Below are 27,356 nucleotides of genomic sequence, written 5' to 3' on the forward strand. Positions count from 1 at the left end.
AGTCACGGGATAAATGCACCACAAACCCTTGGAATATGGACGGTGCTGTTATTTTCTTTGGCGCGGTTGTGATGTTCCCCAGATATGGAACTACCACTACTTCAGAGAGTCAAGATAAGAAGGCCTAGGATACTGGACACTCATAATGTCATTTCATTTCGTCTCGGTCTTTTCAGTGGTGTCTCGTTGTGGTTTCTGTCACATACGCAGATCTGGTTCTATATTCTGTTTGGTTGGATGTTTGTCGGACTGGATCTAGTTACGGCGACGCCAGATTGATACTCGGTCGTGGATCACTCCGTTCTCGCCCTGGCCTGCCTCGTGCGTGCGCTCGGGCTGCCAGTATGCCACTCTTTCCAGACCGCCTGGGCTGCTGGGCTGCAGGGGGTTGTACTTGACGGCGCCTTTGGCGTCGTAGGGTACATCTTCACCTGGGTGGCTCAGGTGGGCGATATAAGCCTCCGAAGGGGAGGCGTATGGGGGACCTGCAGCCTGAGGATCCTTATGGCGGGGGAACTCAAGACAGATCAGGTTACCAGATGGCGAAGGAGCCAGAAGCTGGGTCTGACGAAGCGCCCATTTAGGACGCAGTGATGGGTCCAGAGCACAGAAGAACTAGACAACAGTCAGACCGAGAACATATAGTATATGAATAGTGAGTCGCGTGACATACCGTATAATCATAAATAATATCAAACCCATTCAACCCAACGCCGGCCTTCTGCAACCAAGCATCATCAAAGAAATCACCCCGAAGCCAAGTCACCGACCCAGCCCCAACAGTCTGATCGCGAACCCGGTACCAATTGGCATTGTCCTTCTCCTCCTTCTGACACGCCTCGACCGCAGCCGCACTGTACTCCAGTCCATACGCGTCATAGCCAAAGCTCGCGAGCAGGAGGACGTCCACGCCGCGCCCACAGCCCGGGACTAGAGCCTTGCGTCTGTACGACTGGCCCTGTGCGTCTGTAGCCAGGGGCGCGCCAATGGTTGGCCGCTGCTTCACGAGAGTGTCTTCCAGAGCTGGGTTGGGGAAGCCTCGGTCCCAGGGGAGGTTGTCACCCTTGTCCCAGAGGGAAGCCCAGCCTTCGACGTAGTTGTCGCCCTTATATTGGGGTTGGGCGAGGTGGGCTTGCATCTTCTTGGGGTCCTTGGTTTGCGTTGGGGCTGCCATGTTGTGGTACGTTGAACTGTTGTGTGCGGGGAGAGGTTCGGGAGTGAGTGGGTTCGATATGGGAGGATTCGAGTCGACATCTAGAGTTCACCGTCTTTTGGGCTTATTAATCACCTCCTTGCAGACCTCCTGTTGTTAGTGATTGTCAGCGCGAAGTGGGATGTTTGAAGCTCTGTGATGTATAAAATTGTATACATCCACCCTGTCTTGGACCTTGCCAAGCTATCAAGGGGGGATCAGGTTGAGGGGCATGTTCTACACTTAATAAACTGTGGATATGATCACGCAATAGCTGTCAAACTCCAAAATGAGTCTATTGCGACGTTATCTGATGCTATCTCATCTTTGCATCTTTGCTCGCATCTGGGCTTCTCTAAGGGCGGGATGGTCCGCCTCATATTTGCCGACGGAAGAACGGCACATTCGCGCTCAACGCTGACTGGTCCTCACGGTCAACCAGGATTCAAAAGGTTATGGGTCTTTGGACGGATAAGTATCCAGAAGCCAAAGATGTCTCTAGGTGCATATTTAGCTCGGTCGTCGTCGGTGCTTGTCGGTGTTCCGAATGTGCTCCGCATGCAGACTTTGAAGGCATTTCTGATGTTTCTGGGAAGCCAAGAGACTTCTACAACTTGAACCTGCCGATCTTCATAGTCTGATCGGTTTGCATCATTGATACTCAGTCGGGCGCATATCAGGGGAGGGATCCACGTTAGGAATCAGGTTCACCTCCGGGGCTCGCAAGGTTGCTCTTGCTCTTTTGTCTACTTGGACTCGTTTCGATCTTGCATCTGAATTCCCACCCAGTCACTCAGGCGCGCATCTTATTGGAGTTTGTGGCCGTTGATCGCAGTTCGCAACGTTTCATACAAGTGATCGTCAGGACCCTGTTTCTCCTTTGGTCCATGCCTCAGACTTCGCCACTGGGCTATCCTGATTCGAATCGTTTTCTCGGCCTACTGTGAAATGAAAGATACTGTGCACTGGGGTACTCATTCAACATGCATAAGAATTCAAATCAGGAAAGCACTGTCGCTTCGACTTTGCCGACATCCTCAGCGGGTAGTGGAGAACATTCAACCATATCAGCCGAGGCAAAATCCGAAATCGACCACGACACCCACTCGCGATCGGATGCATCCAGCATTCATGATGACGGTCCAACTGAAGATCATGACCTGGAGAATACACTTCCTCGTTTACAGCGTCAGTCCACGGAGCTCGGCCCAGCTGTCAAAGTCGCGCGGTTGAAGCGGAGGGGATTGCTCGGTCAACTCGCTCTGGTGGCTGAGGTTGAGAATCCAAAGACATACCCCCGGAGGATGAAGTGGTTCATTACATTCATCGTCGCTCTGGCTGGATCTACTGCGCCGCTGGGTAGCGCGATCTTTTTCCGTGAGTCTTCTTCACTTTGTTCCTGGGTCGTATCTAATCAATCGATCAGCCTCACTGTCCCAAGTAACCAAAGAACTGAATACGACAACTACTATTGCCAATCTCACGATCGCGCTGTATATGCTGGCTATGGCGATCTTCCCCTTGTGGTGGTCTTCTTTTAGTGAGCGACTCGGACGACGGACAATCTACCTGGTTTCCTTCGCTCTGTTCGCGGTCTTCAACTGTCTCTGCGCCATTTCTAGCTCTATCGCGATGCTGATTGTCATGCGTATGTTGAGTGGTGGTGCTTCTGCCTCCGTTCAGGCAGTCGGTGCCGGTACCATCGCCGATCTTTGGGAGCCAAGGGAGAGAGGACGGGCCATGGGGATTTTCTACCTGGGCCCGCTCTGTGGTCCTTTACTGGCACCTATCATTGGAGGTCTCTTGGCAGAGCGTTGGGGTTGGCGCAGTACCATGTGGTTTAGTGCAGCCTTTGGTGCGGTAACTCTCATCTTTATCCTCTTCGCCCTTCCAGAAACGTTGGTTACGCAGAAACCCGTCTTGCCTGAACTGGAAGACGATGAGGATCCAGCTGTTAGTCGCTCGCTCAGTCGAGTGTCATCACGACAGGTCGTTCGGTCCACCACACGCTGGCTGAAGATGTTGAAAATGGTTTTCATTGACCCGCTGAAAATCATCCTCTACCTGCGCTTTCTTCCTGTACTCCTGACTGTCTACTATGCCAGTATCACATTTGGCTCCCTGTACGTTCTCAATGTCAGCGTCGAAGAGACATTCGGCAAGGAACCGTATAACTTCTCAACCATCATCGTTGGTTTGCTGTACATTCCAAACTCACTGGGGTACATGGTGACCAGTACCTTTGGTGGAAAATGGTCAGATAAAATCATGCAACGCGAGGCAAAGAAGGCAAACCGTTACGATGAAAAGGGTAGACTAATCCTTCGCCCTGAGGATCGCATGCGTGAGAATGCCTGGCTCGGTGCTTTCTTGTACCCCGCAGCATTCATTTGGTATGGATGGGCAGCAGAGAAGGGAGTGTTCTGGCTGGTTCCGGTGTGTCACGACTGATCCAAAATGCGACAACTCTCCAGTAATCCCACTAACATCCATTTCCTAGATGATCGCCAACTTCTTCTTCGGCGTGGGCTCCATGCTCATCTTCAGCATGGTCACCACCATGCTAACAGAATTCATGCCAAAGAAATCTTCCGAGGGAGTCGCCCTCAACAACTTCGTGCGAAATATCTTTTCCTGCGTGGGCTCTCTTGTCACCGCCCCAATCATCGGCGCCATCGGCAACGGCTGGCTCTTCACTATCCTTGGTCTCGTCGGCTTCGCAAGTAGCTCCGTCATTTACATGATGCGAGTCTATGGTCCTCGCTGGAGAAAGACCATGGATGCTCGCATGCGTTGATTGCACGTTTGATGATCTGCATTTTGGGGTTTGCATTTGATATCCGGTGCTCAATTTATTGTTATACATTTCGAGGGGTCTGGTCTGCACGTCTGCAGCAACCGAGATGTTGTTTTTTCTGTTCTGCACATACTTTTCATGAATTTTGGATATGAACCAAGCGAAACTATTCATACCTGTCTCCCACTTTCTATGTTGAGCCTGCCTTGGCTACCTTCTTTTCATTTTCTTCGTGTATAGTCTTTAGAGTTGGCTGTTTCCTATTTCGAGGGACCAAAACCAGCCATGGCCAAAAATGATACCCAATCTCAAGTTGAACTTTATTTTTAGGATCTATTCGACATGAAGTTACGAATAAACGTTGCGATCCCTGGGATTCTAGGCCTCTTTGCTTCGCTGCCTCTTTTCAGTGTTATAAATAGGCTATTCTAGCATAGAGTGAACATCACGCAGCTTTGCCATGTGGAATCCGACAATAACGCCCTCTCTAGCTTGGAATGCCCGGTTTATCTCATCGGCGACATGCACTCTAAACTAGTAATTCTCAGACCGTCGAGTCATGCTACCGAATTCCTTGAGGTGTCTTCGATCGAGGTTTGCTCTATCATCTATGCTTCAACTGCTTGCCAGGAGAACCTATATTCTACCAGCGCAATAGTCTAGAAGGCTAGGAAGGGTCAACATCCTTCACCTTTTACCGAGAAACGAGTCACAGTAAATCCAGCCGAACCGAGCAAGAGTCGTGTTTCCCAGCCTAATTCCCAACACAGACCACTCTTCGTCAGCATGTTGTTGTGTTGGTAGGTCGCGCTCTCATTATTTCGCACGCCTTAGTAGTTCATGTTTGACCTGTTTGCAATTTACCCATTGTAGTCGGTGTGACGCGGCAGAACACCGCGGCTCTCAGGTGATTTCTAAAACCCTGGTGTTATAATGAATCGGGAATTTGGATGTCTTCAATTTCAACAACTAAAGCCCTCCCATGGGGATGGATTATGGAATGTTGCATGTGCCTGGGTGCGAACAAATCACCGGGAACGGAAAGCATTCAGATTGAGAAGAGATCAGGGACCATTCCCTTCTCCAATATCACCAACGCTCCGTATCCCGAGCGAAAACACTAGATGGCGTGATCTGACATGGATGGGGATCTCTTGCTTGTCATGTGCTACAGAGCGGGCAGCTAGACAAATCCTTCTCGTGCCTGGTCGACGGACGGAATAACCACCACAAACCATGAAAATTTAGATAAAACAGTAGGACAAGCACGTTCAACACGGCTCCGCCCGTCTGCAGCTGCGCGGCAACTCAGAAGGTCAGTGAGAAGACTAGTGAGGAGTCTGGGCTCTCGTCATTCCACTTCTCATTCTCAACCGCCAGAACTTCAGAGCTAATTCGGAAATTCAGCCTTCAAGCCCATGCTACCGTCAAAATAGCCTAAACGGGAGATCGATATTTAGGGCAAAATCAGAGTTTTCTAGCGTACGCCTTAGCCAGAATGCTCTCATGCTGACCGGAAGCTCCGTCGGCGTCCTCTACAACGAAAAGGAAAATACAACACTTGGCTTCTGCTAGGCGAGTTTGCCAATATTCAATTTCATCCACTGGCTACTATTCTCTCCGCATGGCTTATGTGGGGACCACGAAATAAAAATATAGTGCATTACAAACAGCCACTACTTTATTTGTCAGGTACAGTAAATCATACCACGGGATCCTTCCGACCCTAGTGCATCCGCAATAAAACGGCGTCCGCTGGCTGACGCTGACTACATGACTAGTGTGCTGAACTGTGGGCCAAGGAGTGTCAACCGTTGATCCACTAGAATAGGTTTGACCATATTCCGCATTGGGAGACTTTCCTTCAATAGACACACATGCATACCCGAGCATGTAATATTCCTATAGACCGCCAACGGGGCCAGATGACAATACAACCCTTGTGGGTGCCACGTTTGGGCGCCAACGCAGTGTCTACCCACCACCCCATCTTGCGGCGTAAGATGAGACATTTAATCTGTATCATCGGACATACATACTGTTCCGGATACAGTACATGCATACGATTTCGCGTGGGTATGTGTATGTGTACTCTGGTATTGGTGTAATTACGTGCTCAGCACTATACGAGACATCGATACATTCGTATTAGATGCCACTATACATACTGCGCAGCGTACATAGTGTGATGCATATTAACTTGAAAACTTTATAATCGGAAGATACCGTACGTTGTATGGCGGTACGTAAGTTTGTATGGTAATTGGTTGCGTAATAATGATATGTATCTGTATATTACGAATTACTAAACTTACCATACATACAGAAATGTCAGTCATGATGTACACTACGTACCGGCCCCATCCGCCTCTAGTGTTTCTTTAGTTCCAGATCAAAACTGAGCTAAATCACTAGTGCTGATGGCTTTGGCATGCTTGAGTGATTTATAATGATAAAGATGTAACGTAATAGTGTCATTTTATAAGAAATGCAGAGGGCTAGATCACAACACTCATCGCGCAGTCCGCCACCATTATGCACTGGTGAAGCCACGAGTCTGACGAGGTTCAGCTGACTCTGAGGAAAAGCAGAAAGATGTTTAATACGTTTTTTTCCTAACTAATAGATGCAACACGGCCTATTAGGACATCATGCTTGCGTGGCTAATCAACGTACGGCGAATCACCTCGTGCTACAGGACTAAGTATTGACGGCATGATGCCGGCGTTTGGCATTTTTCCCTCGACAAACAATCTGCATACTGTGCAATGTGGATGATATTACTTTCCACGTTTCTGAAAACTGACAGGAAAGTGGAAGTGGATCATTGTTTCTCTTGGCTATGCAACAGTGTCTGCTTGCTGATTTCGCAGGCAATTAGTACTATCATAATCCAGACTAGAGTAAAAGTAGAATTTGATGTGGACGCAGAAGAAGTCAGGGAGAAACGGAGAGGCCTAAATGCTGACTAGAAACATGGTACATTGCAGGGAGGGTGGGATATAGATGAAGGGATTGCTTATAGCCTGTTTCAATAAAACTTCTATTCGTTTTTATAGTCTCTTCAATCGAAGGAGTGGTTCATATCTTGCTGCTTTGCGTACATTCAACGGCATTGTTTCCTTCAGTACTTGCTGCAAACAGTTGAAAAGTTTATCATTCTCTTCGACATGTCTCCAAGGGTGGAACACGACAGCGGACACGGTTTGAACAACACCATAGATTTGGCACCAATGGCTATAACGAATGGTACTTCAATTTCGAGTTCTGTATATTTTCTGTTAGCTAATCCCCTAGCAGATGAGGCCAAAGAAAAACCAGCATCAGACGCTCTAAGATCAGCTGAAAATCACGCATCCCTAACTACACCGGAAGAGAGAGCATTGAGACCCAGGCTCATCGTTCTTAGCGCTGAAAGCGAAGATGGTTGCAGGGAGCTGGCTAGAAGTATTGCAAGCCATGTCATAGGGCAAAGTGCATCTGTTCATGCCGACGCTCTGCTCGACCAGCTGTCTGGGAAATTGAGCCAGAGGCCGGTGTTTGAATATCGGGTGGCCTTTCTGGCATATGCATTGGACGACCTAGTGGGACAGCTTCGGACGCTGGAGCAAGAACCCATCATTCGACAAAACAAAAAGAGCTTTGACAGAATGGCATTTATCTTCAGCGGCCAAGGTGGACAATACCCGCAAATGGGTGAGTCGCTCGATGTCTGCCCTGTGTACGCGAAGTCAATTGCTCGTGCTTCTCAACATCTAGCTGCAATCGGTTGCCCATGGGACCTGGTGACCGAAATCACCAAACATCCCGAAAGCTCTCAAATCGAGGAGGCGGAATTCTCGTATCCTATGACTGTGGCCGTGCAGCTTGCCATCACAGAAGTCTTCGCCGAGCTTGGAGTAAATCCATCTTTTGTTTTGGGACATTCGAGTGGTGAACTGGCGGCTGCATACTGCGCCAAGGCAATATCATTTGAAGACGCAGTAACGGTGGCATATCATAGTGGCCGGCTGATCAGTGACTTAAAGAGGAAAAGGAGAGAGCTGCCCGGTGGTATGCTAGCGGTTGGCGCCTCTTGCGATGTGGTCAATGCTTTCATGAAAACAGATGCAAATGCAGCCACCACTGGAACAATCAAAATAGCTTGCATTAACAGTCCTTCGAGTGTCACGGTGTCTGGGGATGAGAGCGCCATTCTAAATCTGCAACAGAAATTGGAGGATAGAGGGATTTTCAACCAAAAACTGCACACAGGCGGCGCAGCGTATCATTCGCACCAAATGACTCAGATCGCAGCCGAACTCTCACAGAAGTTAGATACTATCAAGGGAGCTCGGACTGACCCTTCTGTCACAATGATTTCCTCTTTAACAGGGGATGCTACGCGAGAAACAATCCTGGGAAAGGATTATTGGGTGCAAAACCTGACTTCCCCTGTTCACTTCATGGAGGCAACCGAGACACTGTGCCAAAAGTCTTTTGGTTCAAATCAAGTCGATCTCTTAGTAGAGATTGGGCCTCATTCCCAACTCGACAAACCTATCAAACAGACTCTCCAGGCGCTTTTCGGTGACGACCCTGAAATATCCTATACCGGCACTTTGAGAAGAGGATTCGATGCTGAGACTTGCTTGCTCGATACTCTGAGAATTCTGTTTCTTGAAGGGTTTTCCGTGAGCCCACAGCTAGCGGTTCCTGCAAGTGACCCGCAAGCTGTAGCAGACCTTCCCGATTGGTCGTTTTATGATTCAACATGTTCTGCCCAAAAGAAACCCATTTCGATGGTGGATGACGAGCCGGTTCCGGCATCCCAGAGCCCATCAAAAATGGGGCGTCTACAGCCAGACCGAGGATGGTGGAGATCGACTCGTCCTGCGACCAAGAGTTCCAAGAGACAAGCACCCGAGACAGAAAATGAGAGGATCCTCCACCGCATAATGTGCAAGGCTTTCGGTGTGCATGATGAGTTGATAGGTACCGAGGACCATTTCTTCCACCTGGGAGGTGACTCCGTCTTAGGGGTGAATATCTCTTCGGCTGCAAGACAAGCAGGATTGAATCTCCCCGTGTCCACCATCCTTAGTCACCCGAGATTGGTCGACATGGCACAGGCAGCCAAACCACTTGTTGGCGAAGAAGATATCAAGATCGATCCATTCTCACTGGTTAAAGTTGACGTCTCAGATCTGGTGGCAGAAATAGCTCGCGACTGGCCGGTGAGCGCGTCGGAGATCGTGGACGTGTATCCCTGCACGCCCCTCCAAGAAGGCCTTATGGTGACCAGCCAAAGCGACCCGCGAACCTATACCTATCAAAATGTTTACAACTTGTCTCCAGCTATCGATGTGGAGAAGTTTTGCAAGGCATGGGAACATACCGTGAAGACCACCGTAATTCTCCGTACAACTATTGTTCCAACTCAATCCGCGGGGACCTGTCAAATTGTAACGACAAGAGAGATCAAGTGGCAATTTCCATCTGATCTGCAGGATTATCTCAAGTCTGACTTGGAAAAGGGCGTGGTCTATGGAGGCCCTCTTGCGCGATATGCCCTGTTCAAAGCCGACGATGGATCAATAAAATTCATCCTCACGGCTCACCATGCCCTGTATGATGGATGGTCCCGACCCCTAATTTGGAAGAAGATTGAAGAAAACTATCACTCCGATAGTCACAGAGCCATCGGCTCAATGCCGACTATTCCATTCAATTATTTCATTCGCCACTTACAAACAGCGGACCAAACATTGGTGGATGAGTTCTGGAGGACACAGCTGTCCGGCTCCACGCCATCAAGATTCCCACATGCGTTCCCTACGGGCTATCGACCACAGGTGAATGAGACTTTCGCACATAAATGCAAAGCCTTCACTCGGGATGGGGCGGGGGTCACCCGGTCCACACTTATCCGGGCAGCATGGGCGATATTGATGAACGAATATCATGAGGGCTGCAACGATGTTACCTATGGATTGACAACAAGCGGAAGACACGCTGATGTGCCTGGAATTGGGGAGATGATCGCTCCCACCATCACTACCGTGCCGTTTCGCCTGCAGATAGATCTTGACGAGTCCGTGGACACGTTCCTTCACAGAATACAGGCCCAAGGAATCAAAATGATTCCTTTCGAGCAGGCTGGATTGCAAAACATATCCAAACTCAATTCTGAATGCCGCCTTGCTTGTGAGTTCCAGCATGTTCTCGTTATCCAACCAGAGCAGAAGAATGGCACTGGGCAAGTCTTCCCTGGAATCACATCCATCCAGGCCACTGAGCTTCATGCCTATGCGCTTAGTGCACAGTGTATGCTCAGTGCCGATAATGTCAAAATTCAGATTGAGTTTGATAATTCTCTGATCAGCTCATTCCAGGTAAAACACATTTGCAGCCAGTTCGAAAGTATATTGGGTCAGCTATCTCGTGGTGGACAACGTTCAGTTCGTGAACTACATGCTTTTAGCGAGCTAGACATGAAGCAGGTACTGAATTGGAATGACAAATTACCCCAGGTAGAAACTCGGACCGTGACTGCACTGATCGAGGCCCAAATGCGTGAACAACCGCACGCTCCCGCGATTTGCTCTTGGGATGGAGATTTCACATATCAACAACTCGATAGGCTGTCAAACCGTCTTGCTCGTCATTTGGTTGATTTGGAGGTTGGACCGGAAGTCTTTGTGCCGTATTGTTTCCCCAAGTCTGCTATGACCATTGTCGCTATGCTGGCCATTGTCAAGGCTGGAGGTGCTGGTGTGCCGTTGGACCCTGAATACCCCGTTGAAAGAACCCAGGGCATTGCTAGGGATGCCGGTGCAACGGTTCTCATTACCACCTCAGAGCTGAGTACTAAGTTTGAAGGCATTGTACCCACAGTCGTGTATTTGAGCGAGGATTTCCTTAATCGCATCACCCGGGAAGATCCGATCTTACCACATCGTGCTCAACCTCGGAATGCACTGTATATTCCCTTCACATCCGGGAGTACTGGGAAGCCCAAGGGTATTGTGATTGAGCATAGCATGTTTGCTTCCAGTGCAGCAGCTCACGGCGAGCTTCTCGGCCTTGGACCACATTCGAGAGTGTTCCAATTTGCTGCTTATACTTTCGATGTGAATTTTGCAGATATTTTCACCTCCTTGATTCGAGGCGCTTGCATTTGTATTCCATCCGACGTGGAAAGGATGAACGACATCACAGGAGCCATCAACCGAACGAGAGCCAATTCCGCAGTTCTAACTCCAACTGTCGCAGCAATGTTCTGCCCTGATCAAGTTCCAACGCTGAAAACACTCATACTTGGAGGGGAACCTTTGACCCGAGAAAACGTTCGAGTTTGGGCAGATAATGTCAGTCTCTGGAACACGTTTGGGCCAGCAGAATGCTGCGTGTACTGCGCGGCATATCCTCTTCGAACCTCAGACAGTGATCCAGCCGTGTTAGGCTACGCTGTTGGATCGATCAACTGGGTGGTCAATCCATCTGACCACAATAGGCTCAGTCCTGTTGGCTGTATCGGAGAGTTGGTCGTCCAGGGTCCAATGGTCTCCCGCGGCTACCTCAATGATCCTGACAAGACCAATGCTGCGTTCATCGAGAATCCAGCGTGGCTACCGGTTAATTCCCCCGAAGAGCATCGGAGGGTCTATAAAACCGGAGACCTTGTGAGGTACAATGCAGATGGAACCCTAAACTTTATTGGGCGCAAAGATACTCAAGTGAAGGTCCATGGCCAACGGGTTGAGCTTGAAGAAATCGAGGCCCACCTCTCCTACAGCTCACAAATCAAACATGCACTGTTGGCTGTTCCGGGCTGTGGACTCTATTCTGGGCGACTTGTTTGCCTCTTGTCCCTGGGTGAGGCGACTGGAATGGACAAAAACAGAAGATCAAACGGCATTGAACTGATTGACAGTTCCCAGAAAGCTACCGCCGTCCAAGTGGTTTCAATGACTCGCAATTACCTGGAAGCAAAGTTGCCTCGATACATGATACCTGCGGCCTGGGTAGTTCTGAAAAGCATCCCCATGAATGCCTCTCGCAAGTTGGACAGGAAACTTCTGAAGAACTGGCTGGAGACAATTGATGAAAGTACATATCGCTCCATCGCCGATGTGTCAAATCTCAAAGCGACCAGACAACCCACCACAGACTTGGAAAAGCAGATCTGCAACACGATCAGTGTTGTACTCGCGTTGCCAAATGACTCAGTTGGATTAGAACATAGCTTTTTGTGGCTAGGTGGCGATTCAATTTCAGCGATGCAACTGATGTCACGCCTTCGAACCATGAACATCCGCCTTAGTGTGCAGGATATCCTACGCTATCGTACCGTCGAGGCATTGGTATCCCAGGCACACATAAGTCATCAAGTAAGGGACGATGTTCTCGTCTTTGAAGAAATCGTCGGCTGGTTCGACCTCACACCGATCCAAAAAATGTTCTTCGAAAAGCAACCTGATGGACAGAATCATTTCAACCAGAGCTTTGCGCTCAAGCTAGCCATAAATGTTTCAGACAATGAGCTTGAGCAGGCATTGCAGACTCTGATTGACCGACATCCCATGCTTCGTTGCCGATACAGTAAAAGCGAAGGAGATGGCAATTGGCGACAGAGGGTCACGTCCGAAGTAGCGGAGTCATTACTGTTCCTGCCCTCACAGCGGCTAAATTATGATGAAATGACAGGGACGTTCCGTGACATGCAAACCCAGCTCGACGTGGAGAAAGGGCCAATACTTGCTGGGACGACTTGCTATGCCAACAAATCTCAATATCTTTTCCTGACAGTCCACCATCTGGTAGTTGACCTCGTGTCCTGGCGTGTTATATTGGAAGAACTGGAGGAGCTGTTGATACATGGTGCACTTCAATCGGAGCCCAGCATCAGCTATGGGAACTGGGCTAAACTACAGGCTCAATACGCCGAAAGCAGCCTGTCACCAGAAGATGTATTGCGTGCAGATGCTCTGAGCCCCGATTTTGAATACTGGGGAATGTTGAACCAGCCTAATATTGTAGCAGAAGCTATCGAGAGCTCGTTTTTCCTCGACAAGGAACGAACGAGCCTTTTGCTGGGAGATAGCCAGGAGACCCTAGGCACGCAGCCAGTTGAAGTGATGGTAGCAGCCCTAATTCACTCTTTTCGCAAGGTCTTTCATGATCGACAGGTTCCAGCGGTGTTTATGGAGGGCCACGGTCGCGAGTCTTGGAATCCAGCGATTGACATCACCCGTACCGTGGGATGGTTTACCACTATGTATCCAGTCAGTGTGGAGCTGGGAGGTGACAATGACTGGTTCCAGACGGTGAGGAAAACGAGGGATGCTCGTAGACGATTGTCTCACAACGGGTGGTCATACTTCACAGCAAGGCACCTCAACCCGCAGGCGTCACAGTTGGTTGACACCTCCGACATGGAAATTTTGTTCAACTATCTTGGCTTGTATCAGCAGTTCCAGAGGCCGGACTCTTTGTTTCAACCATCAGGCATTGCCGCACAAGCTCTCCAGGACTTCAGCCCGACCATGGAGCGCTATGCATTGTTTGAAATTTCGGCCGCTGTCGAGAATGGCTGTTTACACTTTACCTTTGCAGTCAACAAGCATATGGAACATCAGCTCGATATCCAGCACTGGGTGACAGAGTGCCGCCGCGTTTTGGAGGACGGCATTGATCAACTCATGGAGCAAACTGACATCGCCACTCTTGGCGACTTCAGTACGCTGTTGGAGACCCCTTCAGGCATTCGCAGATTGGCGGAAGGAATTCTGCCTGCCATCAACATTTCGGGCATTGATCAGATTGAAAATGTCCTCCCCTGCTCGACCATGCAACTTGGAATCTTGCTGGGCCAACTGAAGTCGCCTGGTGCCTACGAACTCTACACCATCCAAGAAGCAACTTGTGGTGAGAACTGCGACGCTGATGCTGAAAGGATTTTGCTGGCGTGGCAAGAAGTTGTAGATCGCCATGCAGCGTTAAGGACCATTTTCATTCGGAGCAGTGAATCTGATACCCTGTGGGGTCAGCTTGTGTTAAAACAGATGCAAGCGTCCGTTTGCGAAATCATCGATGAAGATCCAGTCTCGGCTTTGAGAAAGACAGAACCATTGGGGGCCGTGGAAGGAGTCGCTCCGCACCGTTTCACCTTGTGCCGTGGCACTAATGGCCGTCTCCTTTTCAAACTCGAACTCAGCCATGCACTGGTTGATGGCACATCCATGCAAATCATCCTAAGGGACATCAAACTTGCGTTCAGCGGGCAACTTTGTCAGGTGTTGCCATCGCTGCCTTACAGTGATTATGTGACTTTCCTCCAACAGCAACGGAAAAGGACTTCTCTGGAATATTGGAAAGGATATCTACAGGGCATCCAGCCATGCAAATTTCCAATACTTGATGATGGGCGTCCCCAGGTCCACCAGTGGAAGACAGTCAAAATGGATGTGCCGGAAGCGACTCAGTCTGTTATACGCCAGTTCTCAGACACGCACGGCATGACTCTTGCGAATATCGTGCAAGCTGCTTGGGCAATAGTTCTGCGGATCTTCACAAACAACAACAGTGTCGCTTATGGATATCTGACATCCGGTCGTGATGCTCCAATTCTGGGCATTGAAGATGCCGTAGGCCCTTATATCAACATGCTGGTTTGCAGGATGGAATTTGACCACTCGACCTCTGCGCTGGGTACTCTACAGATCATTCAAGACGACTACCTGCGAGGTATTCCTCATCAATACGTCTCACTTGGTGAGATACAACATGCTATTGGAATGTCGGGCCAGGCTCTTTTCAATACGGCCATTTCCTTCCAAAGGCGACCCTCTCCAACCGAATTGATGAAACTTTCCCTGACTTCCGTCTATGAATATGATCCCTCGGAATTTGAAATCGCAGTAAACGTCCTCATGGGCGCTGGAGGGACAGAAATCCATCTTACCCACCAGACTTCCAGAATATCAAGTGGACAAGCCACCAACGTCGCCAGTGTCTACCGAACCATAATTGCCTCTCTTTTAGCAAGTCCACAAACACTGGTATCAGATATGAACGTGATGAGCACCGAAAGCAAACACCATTTGCAACAGTGGGCTGCTAACATACCGCCCACGATCAATTCATGTATCCACGATGTGATATCGGAGCAAGCGCGCAATACACCAAATGCCCCTGCACTTCACTCCTGGGAAGGTGACTATACTTATGCTGAGCTGGACTGTGCCTCAACTCGGTTGGCACAACATTTATCTAGCTACGGGATAAAACCGGATGACTGCATCCCGCTTTGCTTTGAAAAGTCTCTTTACACTGCCATTGCATTGCTGGCTGTTCTCAAAACTGGCGGAGCCTTTGTGCTGCTTGACCCTAAGCATCCGCCCGAACGCCTCAAGGGGCTGTTGAAGGATCTCAATGCGCGGTTTATCATCGCTTCGGAAAGTACGCGGGAACATTGTGCAACTATGATTGAAACGGTGGTTGTCGTATCGCCGGCAATTCTTGGTTCCTTACCAGAGGGTGATAACGGTGAAGTTTCAACGGCGGTCACACCTGGAAACATCATGTATGTTCAATTTACATCTGGGTCCACCGGAAAGCCCAAGGGTGTCGTGATCGAGCACTCTGCTGCATGTTCCTCGATCCATTACCACGGTCCAGTGATGGGATTTGGTCCCACCACTCGTACATTCCAGTTCTCCTCGTACACATTTGACGCGGTCATTCTCGAGATCTTCACAACACTGTATCATGGTGGGTGCGTTTGCATACCTTCAGACGATGACCGGATGAGCCACATGGCGGATGCCATGCGAAAGATGAAAGTCAATATGATGTTTACGACCCCGACTTTGGCTCAACTGTTCAAACCAGAAGACGTTCCTTCGTTGAAGACCCTAATGGTTGGTGGTGAACTCATAGGGACTGGCACCACTGATATCTGGGCGAAGAAAGTGAACTTGATTGGGGCGTTTGGGCCAGCAGAGTGCACGATCTATTCCGCATATAATCCCCTGAGTACCAACAATTTCCGGCCAGAGGTGATTGGATACCCTGTCGGCTCAGTGGCCTGGCTTGCGGATCCCAGCAATCATGACAAGCTGGTGCCAGTTGGCGCTGTAGGAGAACTCATTGTTCAGGGACCGATCGTTGGCAGAGGCTACCTCAATGATCCACAGCGCACAGGGGCAAGCTTCCTCTCGAATACTACCTGGCTGTCGCAGTACAATGGCAGCCGGCAGCACCGCCTTTACAAGACCGGCGACCTTGCTCGCTACAATTCAGACGGGACACTCACCATACTCGGACGGAAGGATACGCAATTCAAGCTCAACGGACAACGCATTGAATTCACTGAGATTGAACACCACATCAAGGTTCACTTTCCAGGTGTCTTGCAGGTTGCCGCTGATGTGGTTAGTCCAGCCCATCTTGGTGAGCGGAAATTGCTTTCAGTCTTCATCAATTTGGAGGAAGCGGGCAACCAGTCTCAAGATGCAACTGGTAATCTTCTGCCCATGACAGAGAGCTGTCACGCGACGATGATTGAGATCGAAACTGTTTTAAGGAAGACTATGCCGCCGTACATGATTCCCCGGCTGTGGTTTCCCATTTCCCGGATGCCTTTATCGACATCCGGAAAGACAGAACGCAAAGAGTTGAGATTGTTAGGTGCTTCACTCTCAGAAGCGCAAGTGACTCAGTATGCTTTAGGAACTGGATCCAAGCAAGAGCCTTCAACTGAGATGGAACGCAAACTAGCAAAGCTCTGGCAGCGAATACTCAACGTTTCTTCTGTCGGCCGGGAAGATACATTCTTCCGAATAGGAGGTGATTCCATCAGTGCCATGCAACTTGCCTCGGCAGCACACAAGGCAGGAATTCAACTTACAGTGGCTGATATCTTCCACAATCCCAACTTGCTTGACATGGCTGCTAAAGTTCCCATATCACAGAGAAAGAACAAGGTTCCTGGGTCTGGACTTGTGACGCCTTTCAGACTTTTGAAACCCGGAATGAATCAATCCCAGTTCCTCAAGTCCGCCGCCGAGAAGGCTAACATTTATTACGATTGGGTGGAAGACATATTTCCTTGCACACCTTTGCAAGAGGGCATGATGGCACTTACGACCCGGGATGCAGGCTCCTATGGTTGGCAAGATGTTCTCGCACTTCCTGCTTCAATTGATTTAGACCGATACCGTTCGGCATGGCAAGCAGTAGTCGACGAGCTAGGAATTATGCGCACGCGACTTGTCCAGATGGATCACCATGGGACCTACCAAGTTGTTATCAAGCCCGAGCATAGTCCAATTGTCTGGAAGTATGGTGAGTCGCTGGAAGCCTACCTTGGCGAAGACAAGAAACTATCATTTGGCTACGGGACGCCCCTGTATCGATTTGGCATCGTGCACCAAGGGTCCAAAACATATTCTGTCTCCAGCGCCCACCACTCCATCTTAGATCGCTGGTCAATTTCACTGATGATGGACCGCCTCTCGTCTCACTATTTGGCACAAAAACCGCCACTTTCGCCGCCGTTCAACGGGTTTATCAAATGGATGTGCTCTCTTAACCCGGCAGCCTCCGATCAGTACTGGAGGTCACGTTTTGAAGGTTCATCTGCTGCGGAATTCCCTCGCTCTATGCCAGGCCATCGCTCGAGAGCCACGGCAGTTGCAAAGCACTCTATCCCTACATCTCCTAAGAGGAGCTCCGCCAATATTACGGTTTCGACACTCCTCAGGGCAGCATGGGCTGTCACCATTAGCCAACATACCGGCTCAGAACATGTGGTGTTTGGAATGACGCAGACAGGCCGCAATGCTCCCGTGCCCGACATCACGGATATTGTGGCACCGCTCATTACTGTCGTGCCTTTCAATGCTGTGGTTGGGAAGCATATGTCAGTTGCCGAGTTTCTACAGGAAATCCATCAACACACTGTTGCCATGATTCCCCACGAGCATGCCGGTCTTCAACATATTGCGAAGCTAAATGCGGAGTGCCAGGCTGCGTCTAAATTCCAGAATCTACTCGTGATCCAGTCACAACAGCATCAGCAGCAGGCAAAGCTCCCTCTAGGTCTTGAGCGCCTCGACGTAGTAGAGAATGATGTTCTATCCTACGGAATTGTCTTGGTGTGCGACCTCACTGAGAGTGCAGTCATGCTTCAAGCTGCCTTTGACCCAAAATTGATATCTCCAACAATGATGGACACTCTGTTGGCGCAGTTCGGGCATTTCTTCCAGCAACTAAATGATCCCCAATCTGCTCTCATACCACTGCACGATCTCCAGTTAGTTGGGGACCACGACTTGCGCCAATTGATGGTTTGGAATCGACCACGCAGAGCTGAGCGGGTCGACAAATGCGCGCATGAGCTGATACATGAGCGCGCTTTGGTCCAACCTCTTTCTGTGGCCATTGATTCCGCAGAAGGTCAATTCACATACGCTCGACTGGACCAGCTTTCCACCAATCTCGCTTACTATCTTCGAGAGTGTCATGGGGTCGGTCCCGAGAAGATCGTTCCTCTGTTCTTCCGCAAGTCAGCCTGGGCTATAGTCTCAATTCTAGCCGTCATGAAGGCGGGTGGCGCCTTTGTTTTCTTGGATCCCGCACATCCCATGGATCGTTTGATGTTTATTGCACAGCAAATCAAGGCAACCCTCATTATCACAATTCCAGACCTCTCATCAACGTGGGAGTCGACGGCCCTGAACCCCCTTCAGATCACAGAGACTTTCATAGATACACTTCCTACGCAGCAACAACTACCGGTGACTGGAGTAGAACCACACAATGTACTGTATGTGATCTTCACGTCTGGAAGTACAGGAAACCCTAAGGGTTGTGTGGTCGAGCATGCATCTTTCCTGAGCGGTGCTGTTCAGCACGTGCGACAGAGCAGGCTAACTCCTGCCACTCGGGTCCTACAGATGGCACCATACACGTTTGATGTCAGTATCTTGGAAACACTGACGGGTCTCATCTCTGGTGCCTGTGTCTGCCTACCGAGGACAGAGCACCAAAATGCTCCTGTTTCCCAGATCATACACAGCTTGCAAATCACCTGGAGCTTCCTGACCCCTTCGGTCGCCCGAACAATCAACCCCAAAGACTGTCCCAGTCTGAAAACACTCATTCTCGGCGGAGAGTCACTATCACGCGCGGATATAGAGACATGGGCCAGCCATGTCCATCTGGGCAATGGGTATGGTCCCTCAGAATGCTCCGTCGCTTGTACGGCCAACATCAGCATCACCGTGGATACTGATCCGGCCAATATCGGGAGCACGATGTGCTGCAATGCCTGGGTGGTCGATCCGGAGAATTACAACTCACTCTTGCCGATAGGGGCAGTCGGGGAACTCCTGATTCAAGGGCCCATTGTTGCAAGAGGATACCTAAATGAGCCAGAGAAAACTAAGGCCGTCTTCGTCGACACTCCTGCATGGCTTGATCGTTTCGACTCAGGCTTGACCACGGAGAATCGACTCTATCTGACCGGAGACTTGGTTCGATATAACGATGATGGAACTTTGTATTTCGTTGGTCGCAAAGACACGCAAGTCAAACTCCGTGGTCAGCGGATTGAGCTTGGCGACATTGAACATCATACATCTGCCCATCCATCTGTGAGACATGCTGCAGTCGAACTTCCCATATCCGGCAGGTATCGAGATAGCCTAGTCGCTGTACTGTCACTGCGTGAGATAGTCTCAACCTCTTCCGACGTGCTGGCCGACGAGCCTGTGCCAGTATCTGGAGAACAGCTGGATGCCGTTCGTCAATGTATTCCAAATATACGGTCTTATTTAATTCAGCAGCTTCCTGGATATATGGTACCGAGCTCTTTCATCGTGCTCAATGATCTTCCACTGTTGGGCTCAGGCAAGATCAATCGCCCCAAGATCAAAACATGGCTGCATAAAATGAGCACCGACATGCAGGAGCAGGTCGCAGCCCAAGTGGACATCCCGGCGACTCATACCGCATCACTACTTCCTAGTGATCAGACCACTGCTCTCATCTTGAGCAAAAAGATTACGCAGCTCCTCGCGAAAGATGATGAGGAATATACGATGGCCATTCGCAACCGAGACATCGCACTGGCGCCGGCAGGATTGAACTCCATCAGTGCTGTCTCTCTTGCGGCCTACATAAAAAAGGAATTTGATGTCAGGCTCTCGATCGACAACCTGTTAGAGGTATCCATGACCGTATGTGGTGTCGCCCGCATGATTGACAGTGCCAGAGATGAATCTGCCGCTACCAACACGTCTTCTGCCTTGGATTTATCTTTCGAGATTGAGAGGGCACTTGCTGATTTTAATCAAAATGCCGCTTCGAGGCCACTGCAAATTCCCCAGTCACCTATGACCCAACCTCCTGAGACTATCTTGTTGACCGGCGCTACTGGGTTCCTGGGCAGTCAAATTCTCAGGCATCTGCTAGAGCTGCCACACATAAAACGAGTTATAACCCTTGTGCGTGCACCGGATCACGACAAAGCTACCACCAGAGTCATTGAATCTGCTCAGAAAAGCAAATGGTGGCACGATAGCTATTCCAGCCGCTTGGAAGTCTGGGTTGGCGACTTGTCGAAACCTGATCTGGGACTGAATGCCGCTCAATGGTGCTGTATAGAGGGTCGGTCAGAGTCGTGTTCTTCCATCGACGCAATTATCCACAATGGAGCCACCGTCCACTGGGGATATGACTATCAGGGGCTTGAAGCTGTCAACGTCACCAGCACCGTATCTCTTCTAGCCTCTCTCACCCGGTCCCCCAGACCACCACGTTTCACATTCATTTCGGGCGGCCAGCTCTTCTTCGGAGACGACGATAACCACGATGAAGTAAGGTCGTTCGCCCAGATGATGAAGACAGCGGGTGGATACGCGCAAACCAAGTACGTGGCCGATCAGGTCGTGAAGGAGTTTGCTCGGAGATACACCACATCAATTGCAACAATTGTTAAACCAGGATTGATCGTCGGTACTACGGATTCCGGGGTGTCAAATACAGACGACTTCTTGTGGCGAGTTGTGGCAAGCGTGGTTGATATTGGTGCATTCAACAGTACAGGACTAGACGGACTTATTCTGGTTTCTGGTTCCCACCAGGTTGCTACCGCCATTTTGGCAGATGTTCTTCATCCTCAGCCACACGGGCATAGTGTGGAAACTAGCATTCGATATGGTATCCCTGTCGGGGAGCTATGGGACATGTTGCGAGATGACTTCGGCTACCAGCTAGAAGCCGTTGATGCCACAGAATGGCTGGTCCGGTTAAGAACGCAAGTGGAAACGAGCGGTGAGAAGCATCGCCTGTGGCCAGTTTTCCATCTGCTAGAAGCTACTGGCGGGTGCTTGGGCGTCCCTATGCCGGCCCATCTGCGGCAGGATGAGCACAATGATGAAGTGAAGGCTTCTCTCAGGAGAAGTATTGCCTATTTGAGGGAAGTTGGGTACTTATCGAGTGCCAATACTGCCAATGGAGGGTCTTCTTTGCTTTTGCGAAAAGACCTTGTCTTCGCCCGCGCCGGTGGAAGCACCCGCACATGATTCTTGATTGAAACCTCACAGTTTGTATATATAATTTCGATGCCTAAGCCATATTATGTGGCCTTCTTCCTTCCAATTGATTTATTTTTGATTCCTATCTATCTCGATCGCTCTGAGCTAAGGCCAAACTTTTTGATAAGACCCTGACCTTGCTTTCTTATGTTCCACAAACAGAAAGTGGTTGTTTGAGTACGATATGCTATCCTATAGCATGGAGTTAATAAGAGCATACATCTCAAGGGGGGTTTCAGGTTAGTTTAGGTGATATTTTAGTCTTGGTGAAGCGCGCCTTTGGTTAAATATATCCCGGAGACAACTACGTAACTAACCAATAGGACACTGGTCAACGGTCTTTAATAACGCGAATGATATATATATGGAAGAGATAACACGACAGAAAAGCAATACTGAATCAACAGAAAAAGCGAGCGGAGGGATTGAGGTATGTCTCCTTCTCTTGAGAAGCCGGGAATGGGGGAGCTGTTTTGGCTCGGAACAACGAGTTAGAGCTCATCCCCTCATAGAAATATGTATCAGCACGCCGCTGGCGAGCCATGCGAAGAACAAGATACGCCTCGTACTCTTGTCGCGTCAAGGTGGCAAAAACATGTCGGGGATGCACGCAGATGGCCTGCGCGCCTTTCTGCCCAAAGCCGAATGAGGTGATCGACACAGCCTTGAGATGAGGCACGCGCACTGGCCGACTTAGGTAGGCAATGAGATCGAATTCCTGCAGCGCTGAATCGATATTATCGGCATTGCGATTGCCTGGCACCAGGCCCGAATCCAATATTTGCAACGCCCCGTTGACCATCCATGCACCGGCAGCCCCCTTGGAATGACCTGTCAAGTATTTCTGGAAGACACCCAGAAGCAAATTGCCCTTGCGTCGCCCCAGTGCGGTCAGTTGCTGTTGAAGGACGCTGGATTCATTTTTGTCGTTCAATATAGTCGAAGTGCCATGGAACGAGGCAACCTGTAGGTCGTCGATGGTCAGGCCCCAGGTTGCAAGAGCCCCAGTGAGTGGCGCGATTGATGAGTCGTGGCGCCAAAATTCATTGCCCAATGAATACTGAGCATCTCGCTCTTCTTGGACGAAATCAACCAGGATCTGCTCGTGGCGTTCCTTGCGGTATGTAGCCACGTCCAAGTCCGGGTCCTGCTCCAGTACGGTGTCGACTTCGAAGTCTAGCTGTTCAAGGGCCGCCACTCGGGCCTCGGCGATCTGCCTGCGTCGGAACTCGAGGCGGCGTCGACGATTGGCTACCTTCAGCAAGGGAGAAGGGATATTTGAAGCCGCCGTTGTGCGTCTCGCGTTGACAAGCACGCCCTGCCCAGGAGCTGGGACCGAGCGACTAGCCTTATCACTGGAGGTGCTGACAAAAGCAACGATGCCGCGGATTGGGAGCCCCATCTTCAGCGCCAAATCCGCAGTAGTTAGGACTTGCAGCCCACAACCCTGCGATTCCATAAACCCATTGCGGGTAGTGGTGGTTGGTCGCGACATCTCACTGGGTGCTCGCCCTCGGGCGGTCTCGTCAAGGGAATTAGTGGTCGCCTTCATACTAGCAAACTCATATGAGGTCTCCGAGGTAAAATCATCACATCCTCCCACCAAGCAGAACTTGGCTTTCCCTGTCACAATTGTGTCATAACCAAGCTCCATAGACTCGACAGCTGTTGCGCAGGCCCCAACAGGTGTTCGTATGGGGCCACTAGCCGACAGCAGAAGCATATTAACCCAGGCACTAACCGTGTTGACAAAAGTCTCTTGCAGGATATCACTCTGGACCTCCTGCCCGGTAAATCGGTCATTGAACATCTTGCCTAGAGAGGTACTACCTCCCATGCCAGAGCCGATGCAATTGCCCACCTCGGAGACGTGGATATACTGGTAGAGCTCATATGGGTCGGTGATGCCAGACGAGAGCAATGCCTCCACCGTGCAAACGAGCGTGTACAATGTTAATCGGTCCACCTCGGAGATTATTTGGTCAGGCAACCCGTAGGTTCGAGGGTCCCAGCCGGTAGGGATTAGGCCGGCAACAGTACGGTCAAACTGTATGGCACGTGGAACGAACAGCCGGGCTCCCTTACGCAGCTGCACCTGATACAGGTCAGGAGTGGATGACTTCTGCACCGTTATGAAGGCGCCATGTTCTCGACGCATTTGCTCAGCGAGCGACTCAGGCACGCAAAGAGGTTCGAGATCCGCCTGTAAGACAATTTCATGGAGGAATTGCTTTTTATTAGGGTCATACCCGTCACAGAGCTCAGGCTCAATGAAGCGAATACCAGAATGGGCCAGGATCTTCTCTTCGTAGGTTGGCTTGACCGCGGTGTCAGCCACCGGCTGTTTGGTTTTGGTGTCAACCCAACCGGAGTACGGCTGGCCATCAATAGTACCGGAGAAGTGACGAATGAAGCCCATTAGCCACGCCATTTCGATAGCTCCCTCTAGCGAAAACTGCCCGTTCGCTTCCATTTCCCATCGCGTCCGGGAATTGCCATGTGGTCCTAGTTCGGCAAACCCGGTGATGACAACCGTTCGGTGCAGGTCCACCATCCCTTGCAGGTCTTCACCAAGGGAGGCGATGTCACGATCATAGTCGAGGACCTTAGGGAAGTCTAGCCGGACGTGGGCTCTCTCTTCTAACTCAAGCACAGAGGTACCTTGCTCTCGCGGGTTTGACCACCCCGACTCGATGTTATCTTCCTGGAATATGGCAGCTTGGATCTCACTGCGCTCCTTCATCTCGCGTCGCAGCTCGCCTAAGGCTTCTGGCAAGTTGGAGACCTGGGCCATGCCACCTGTCAGATCAGCATAGACCGGAGCCTCCTGACAGAGCTCGTACATAGGCCCAACGCACAAGCAAACCAGGGCATAAGCCATCTCCTCCTGAGAGAAGGTGCGCATACCAGCCTTTTCAATCCCTTCGGCTACGAGATCATTTTGGTTCATCAGTCCCGTGCCGCGAGTCCAGCCGATAACCGCTCCGCAGATGGAGAGGTAATCCTGCCAATTCTCTGAATGCCAACGGTTAAAGAGGGTTTCCAGAGCCACCTTCGATTCACTATAGAGACCATCTCCTCCAAACGTGCCGTGGTTGGGGGACAGCGGTAACAACACTTGCGTGGGATGCGTACGATGGCCGTGGGTTTCCTTGTAGGTCTTCACAGTCCCCAGCAATCGCAACAGGTTGGTTAGCATGATGCGATGTGCCAGCTCCGACTTGGAGTCAATTGAGTCCAAGGTCCGGCCAGCCTCACTGATAGCCGCAAAAGGGATAAGATAGTCCAAGTCCCATCCGAGCCCGTTCTTCTCATCGTACACATGTTCCACCAAGGCAGCAATGTCCTGGGAACTTCCCTGGTTGAACGGTACAACAACAAGTTGTGAACCGCGGGCGCCATGCTCCATATACAAGGCTTGATATTTTGCCGCCACCTCCGGGGACATGGAAGAAGTCGTGACAAGCACTCGAGCTCCCCCTTTCAGAAGATTCACAATCATGGCGGCTCCGATGGACCCGATTCCAGCACCTGTTATCAATACAGTTTGGCCACTGAGAGAGTCACCTTGTGTCTCTACATCATGGAATACCTGGTAAAGATGACGAGTTAGGTCCTCGGAGTACTCCCATCCGGAGGCCTTTCGCTCTTTCAGATGGAGATATGGTTCGCTGTTCACCAGGGGGTTCTGGACCAGCCCCGACCTAGGAAGGGAAAGATTGGCAAAGCGTGACGAATCTTTCCGGGGGTGTTCCTTGTACTGGAGGTTCCCCTGGTTGTCGATGGTTGTGAATGGCGCCAGCTGCCGGGGAGCGCCTTTGAACACCGGTCCCGATAGCAAGTTATCTGTGCAATCGCTTTTCAGCATGTGAAAGATAGATTGTGGCAGACTACGATCTTGCAGCCGGAAAATGATCTCATCCAACACCGGCAGAATGGTCTCGTCGGCGGCGTTGGCTATATGGTAGCACCTCTTTGTCACCGCATCGTGATCCAGCGTACTGTGATCTGTGATGCTTGAAGTGTACATAAAAAGCTCCAATAAACTCTGCCGTGCCCAGTTCCAAGCCGAGTCATAACTTCGGATTTTCTTAGCATCAAAGCGTGGCCGAATACCGTTGGCATAGTCTGAGCCGTGCTCTGCATGCCAGAGATCAAGGTCGGCATGTAGTCCGGTAAGGACTTCTTCACGTAAGTGGTCCAGCGTCTGTCGGTCCGCCTCCAGATCTAGCCCCAATTGTCCAGCATAAAGTGCCAGCAAGCGTCTCGACAAGGTTTCTTGAGACTCGGTCACGGCCCGGACTGCTTCTGGATCCATCATGACCCCGCTGCCTGTACCGACGGCATCTGATGCGTTGGGTGGGAGCAGTGTAAGCCCTTCCCGTTTGGCATATGTCTGAGCAGCGTTGGAGATAAAGTTACGGGCTTCAGATTCAGTGGTGATTCGGCTTGTGGGCTGCAAAGTGACTGCACATAAGAGGCAGGCATCTTGGCGACCCGATTGGAGTCCCCACTGGGTGCCCAGCTGCTCTCGAGCGGTGGCCGCAGTAAAATTACTCGGCATTTTGGTAGTAAATAGGTTATTAATCATGGCGGTTGTGACCTTGCCAAGGGCACCCTTGTGGCTTGACTGAATTTCAGGTCCAACCTGGCCGAGAGGGAGGTCTTCGGTTCGATCGGGCAACGTGCCAAACTCGCTATGTAAATCGCCGATGATTTCATTTTCCAAAGTTGATCTGCCTATATTTTTGACTAATTAGCAAGCATGACTGTTACATGAGCGGAATTTTGAGCTATTTACCTTCGGCTAAAGCCTTGATGGACTTGTTACCGTCGATTTCTGAGGCGGCTCGCTTCAATGCTCTGGCGACAATAGCGAAAACAATATCCTGAGCCTGTATGCTTTGATCCTCGATGCTCACAACTTCGACATGCACCCTTGGTGCAGGAAGAGCTGTTGTTGTCACCTCCACAGTGACCGTTGGGCTTGATACATCCGGTGTTGGTGGGAGATTCTGCGTTTGTGATTGTGCCTGTGTCTGCGGTTGGGTCTGCACTGGCTCAATCTGATCTGGTTTTCCACTGTAGTAGATATCATCGATATCTTTTTCGGAATGAAGGAGCTGCCGTGGAGCTGGCAAAGTGCATTCTTGCGTCGGGTAGATGGTGTCGATGGTTTTTCGAAACATGCCCAGCAATGTTGCACTGGGACCGACCTCAATGATGCGCTCGCTTTCGGTGCGAGACAAAATTACCTCTTGTGTTTCGATCCATCGCACAGGAGAGGCAAACTGATACCTGAAGGGGTGATTTACAGGTTAGTTGAAGACTCTGTCTACTGGAAAAACGAGGCTACTCACACCATCAACTCCATCAGTAGCGTGCGAGCGAGCTTTCGCTCTGTATCGCCGTCAATCATCTTTGCAAATATTCTTTTCCCTTGGTTCTACTCTTCCACTATAAATCTACCGTGAAGGGAACCTGTTGTCGGAGTTCGTCAGGAGAGCCTCTTTCTTTTTTCTTTTTGCTGCAGGCTATCTGCCGGCTTACACGTGGGTAGCTGGCCCATATGCTGTTCAGGGCTGGATATTAATCTATTATTCATGTAAAGTCTTTCCACCTTGGGAACACCCCGTGGACCTTCCCAGTTGTGCATATGAACCGGTATTCTGGGCTCGGTGTAAGCGTGTAAGGAAAGTGTGAAAGGTATCTCTGTAAGAAAACCTGTATTGTTCTCTGGTAATCGAGACATATGTATTGGTATTGGTACAACCAGTCGCCT

General features: G+C 50.3%; 5 protein-coding genes across 5 annotated transcripts; 3 read left to right on the forward strand and 2 right to left on the reverse strand.

Annotated features, from left to right (window-relative positions):
* Positions 1-255: 255 nt before the first annotated feature.
* Positions 256-1,174, reverse strand: PENARI_c004G03748 (putative thiol methyltransferase; the record flags this gene model as incomplete). The annotated part of the gene is made up of 2 exons (XM_022629048.1): positions 256-615; positions 674-1,174. The coding sequence occupies 2 exons, from the start codon at positions 1,172-1,174 to the stop codon at positions 256-258; spliced, it is 861 nt and encodes a 286-aa protein (XP_022490660.1).
* Positions 1,175-1,481: 307 nt separating this feature from the next.
* On the forward strand, positions 1,482-1,833 carry PENARI_c004G08712 (uncharacterized protein; the record flags this gene model as incomplete). Its single annotated transcript, XM_022629300.1, has 2 exons — positions 1,482-1,485; positions 1,553-1,833. 2 exons carry the CDS (start codon positions 1,482-1,484, stop codon positions 1,831-1,833), a joined length of 285 nt encoding a protein of 94 aa, XP_022490734.1.
* A 342-nt stretch (positions 1,834-2,175) lies between these two features.
* On the forward strand, positions 2,176-3,989 carry PENARI_c004G11858 (MFS transporter; the record flags this gene model as incomplete). The annotated part of the gene is made up of 3 exons (XM_022629476.1): positions 2,176-2,569; positions 2,619-3,628; positions 3,693-3,989. The coding sequence occupies 3 exons, from the start codon at positions 2,176-2,178 to the stop codon at positions 3,987-3,989; spliced, it is 1,701 nt and encodes a 566-aa protein (XP_022491099.1).
* A 3,170-nt stretch (positions 3,990-7,159) lies between these two features.
* On the forward strand, positions 7,160-21,562 carry PENARI_c004G04664 (uncharacterized protein; the record flags this gene model as incomplete). Its single annotated transcript, XM_022629098.1, has 3 exons — positions 7,160-7,238; positions 7,290-15,431; positions 15,507-21,562. The coding sequence occupies 3 exons, from the start codon at positions 7,160-7,162 to the stop codon at positions 21,560-21,562; spliced, it is 14,277 nt and encodes a 4,758-aa protein (XP_022491208.1).
* A 412-nt stretch (positions 21,563-21,974) lies between these two features.
* Positions 21,975-26,993, reverse strand: PENARI_c004G10371 (uncharacterized protein; the record flags this gene model as incomplete). The annotated part of the gene is made up of 3 exons (XM_022629393.1): positions 21,975-26,314; positions 26,376-26,872; positions 26,935-26,993. 3 exons carry the CDS (start codon positions 26,991-26,993, stop codon positions 21,975-21,977), a joined length of 4,896 nt encoding a protein of 1,631 aa, XP_022490838.1.
* Between the last annotated feature and the right edge of the window lie 363 nt (positions 26,994-27,356).

This window comes from Penicillium arizonense, assembly GCF_001773325.1.
Source record: "Penicillium arizonense strain CBS 141311 chromosome Unknown PENARI_contig004, whole genome shotgun sequence".
NCBI classification, from domain to species: domain Eukaryota; kingdom Fungi; phylum Ascomycota; class Eurotiomycetes; order Eurotiales; family Aspergillaceae; genus Penicillium; species Penicillium arizonense.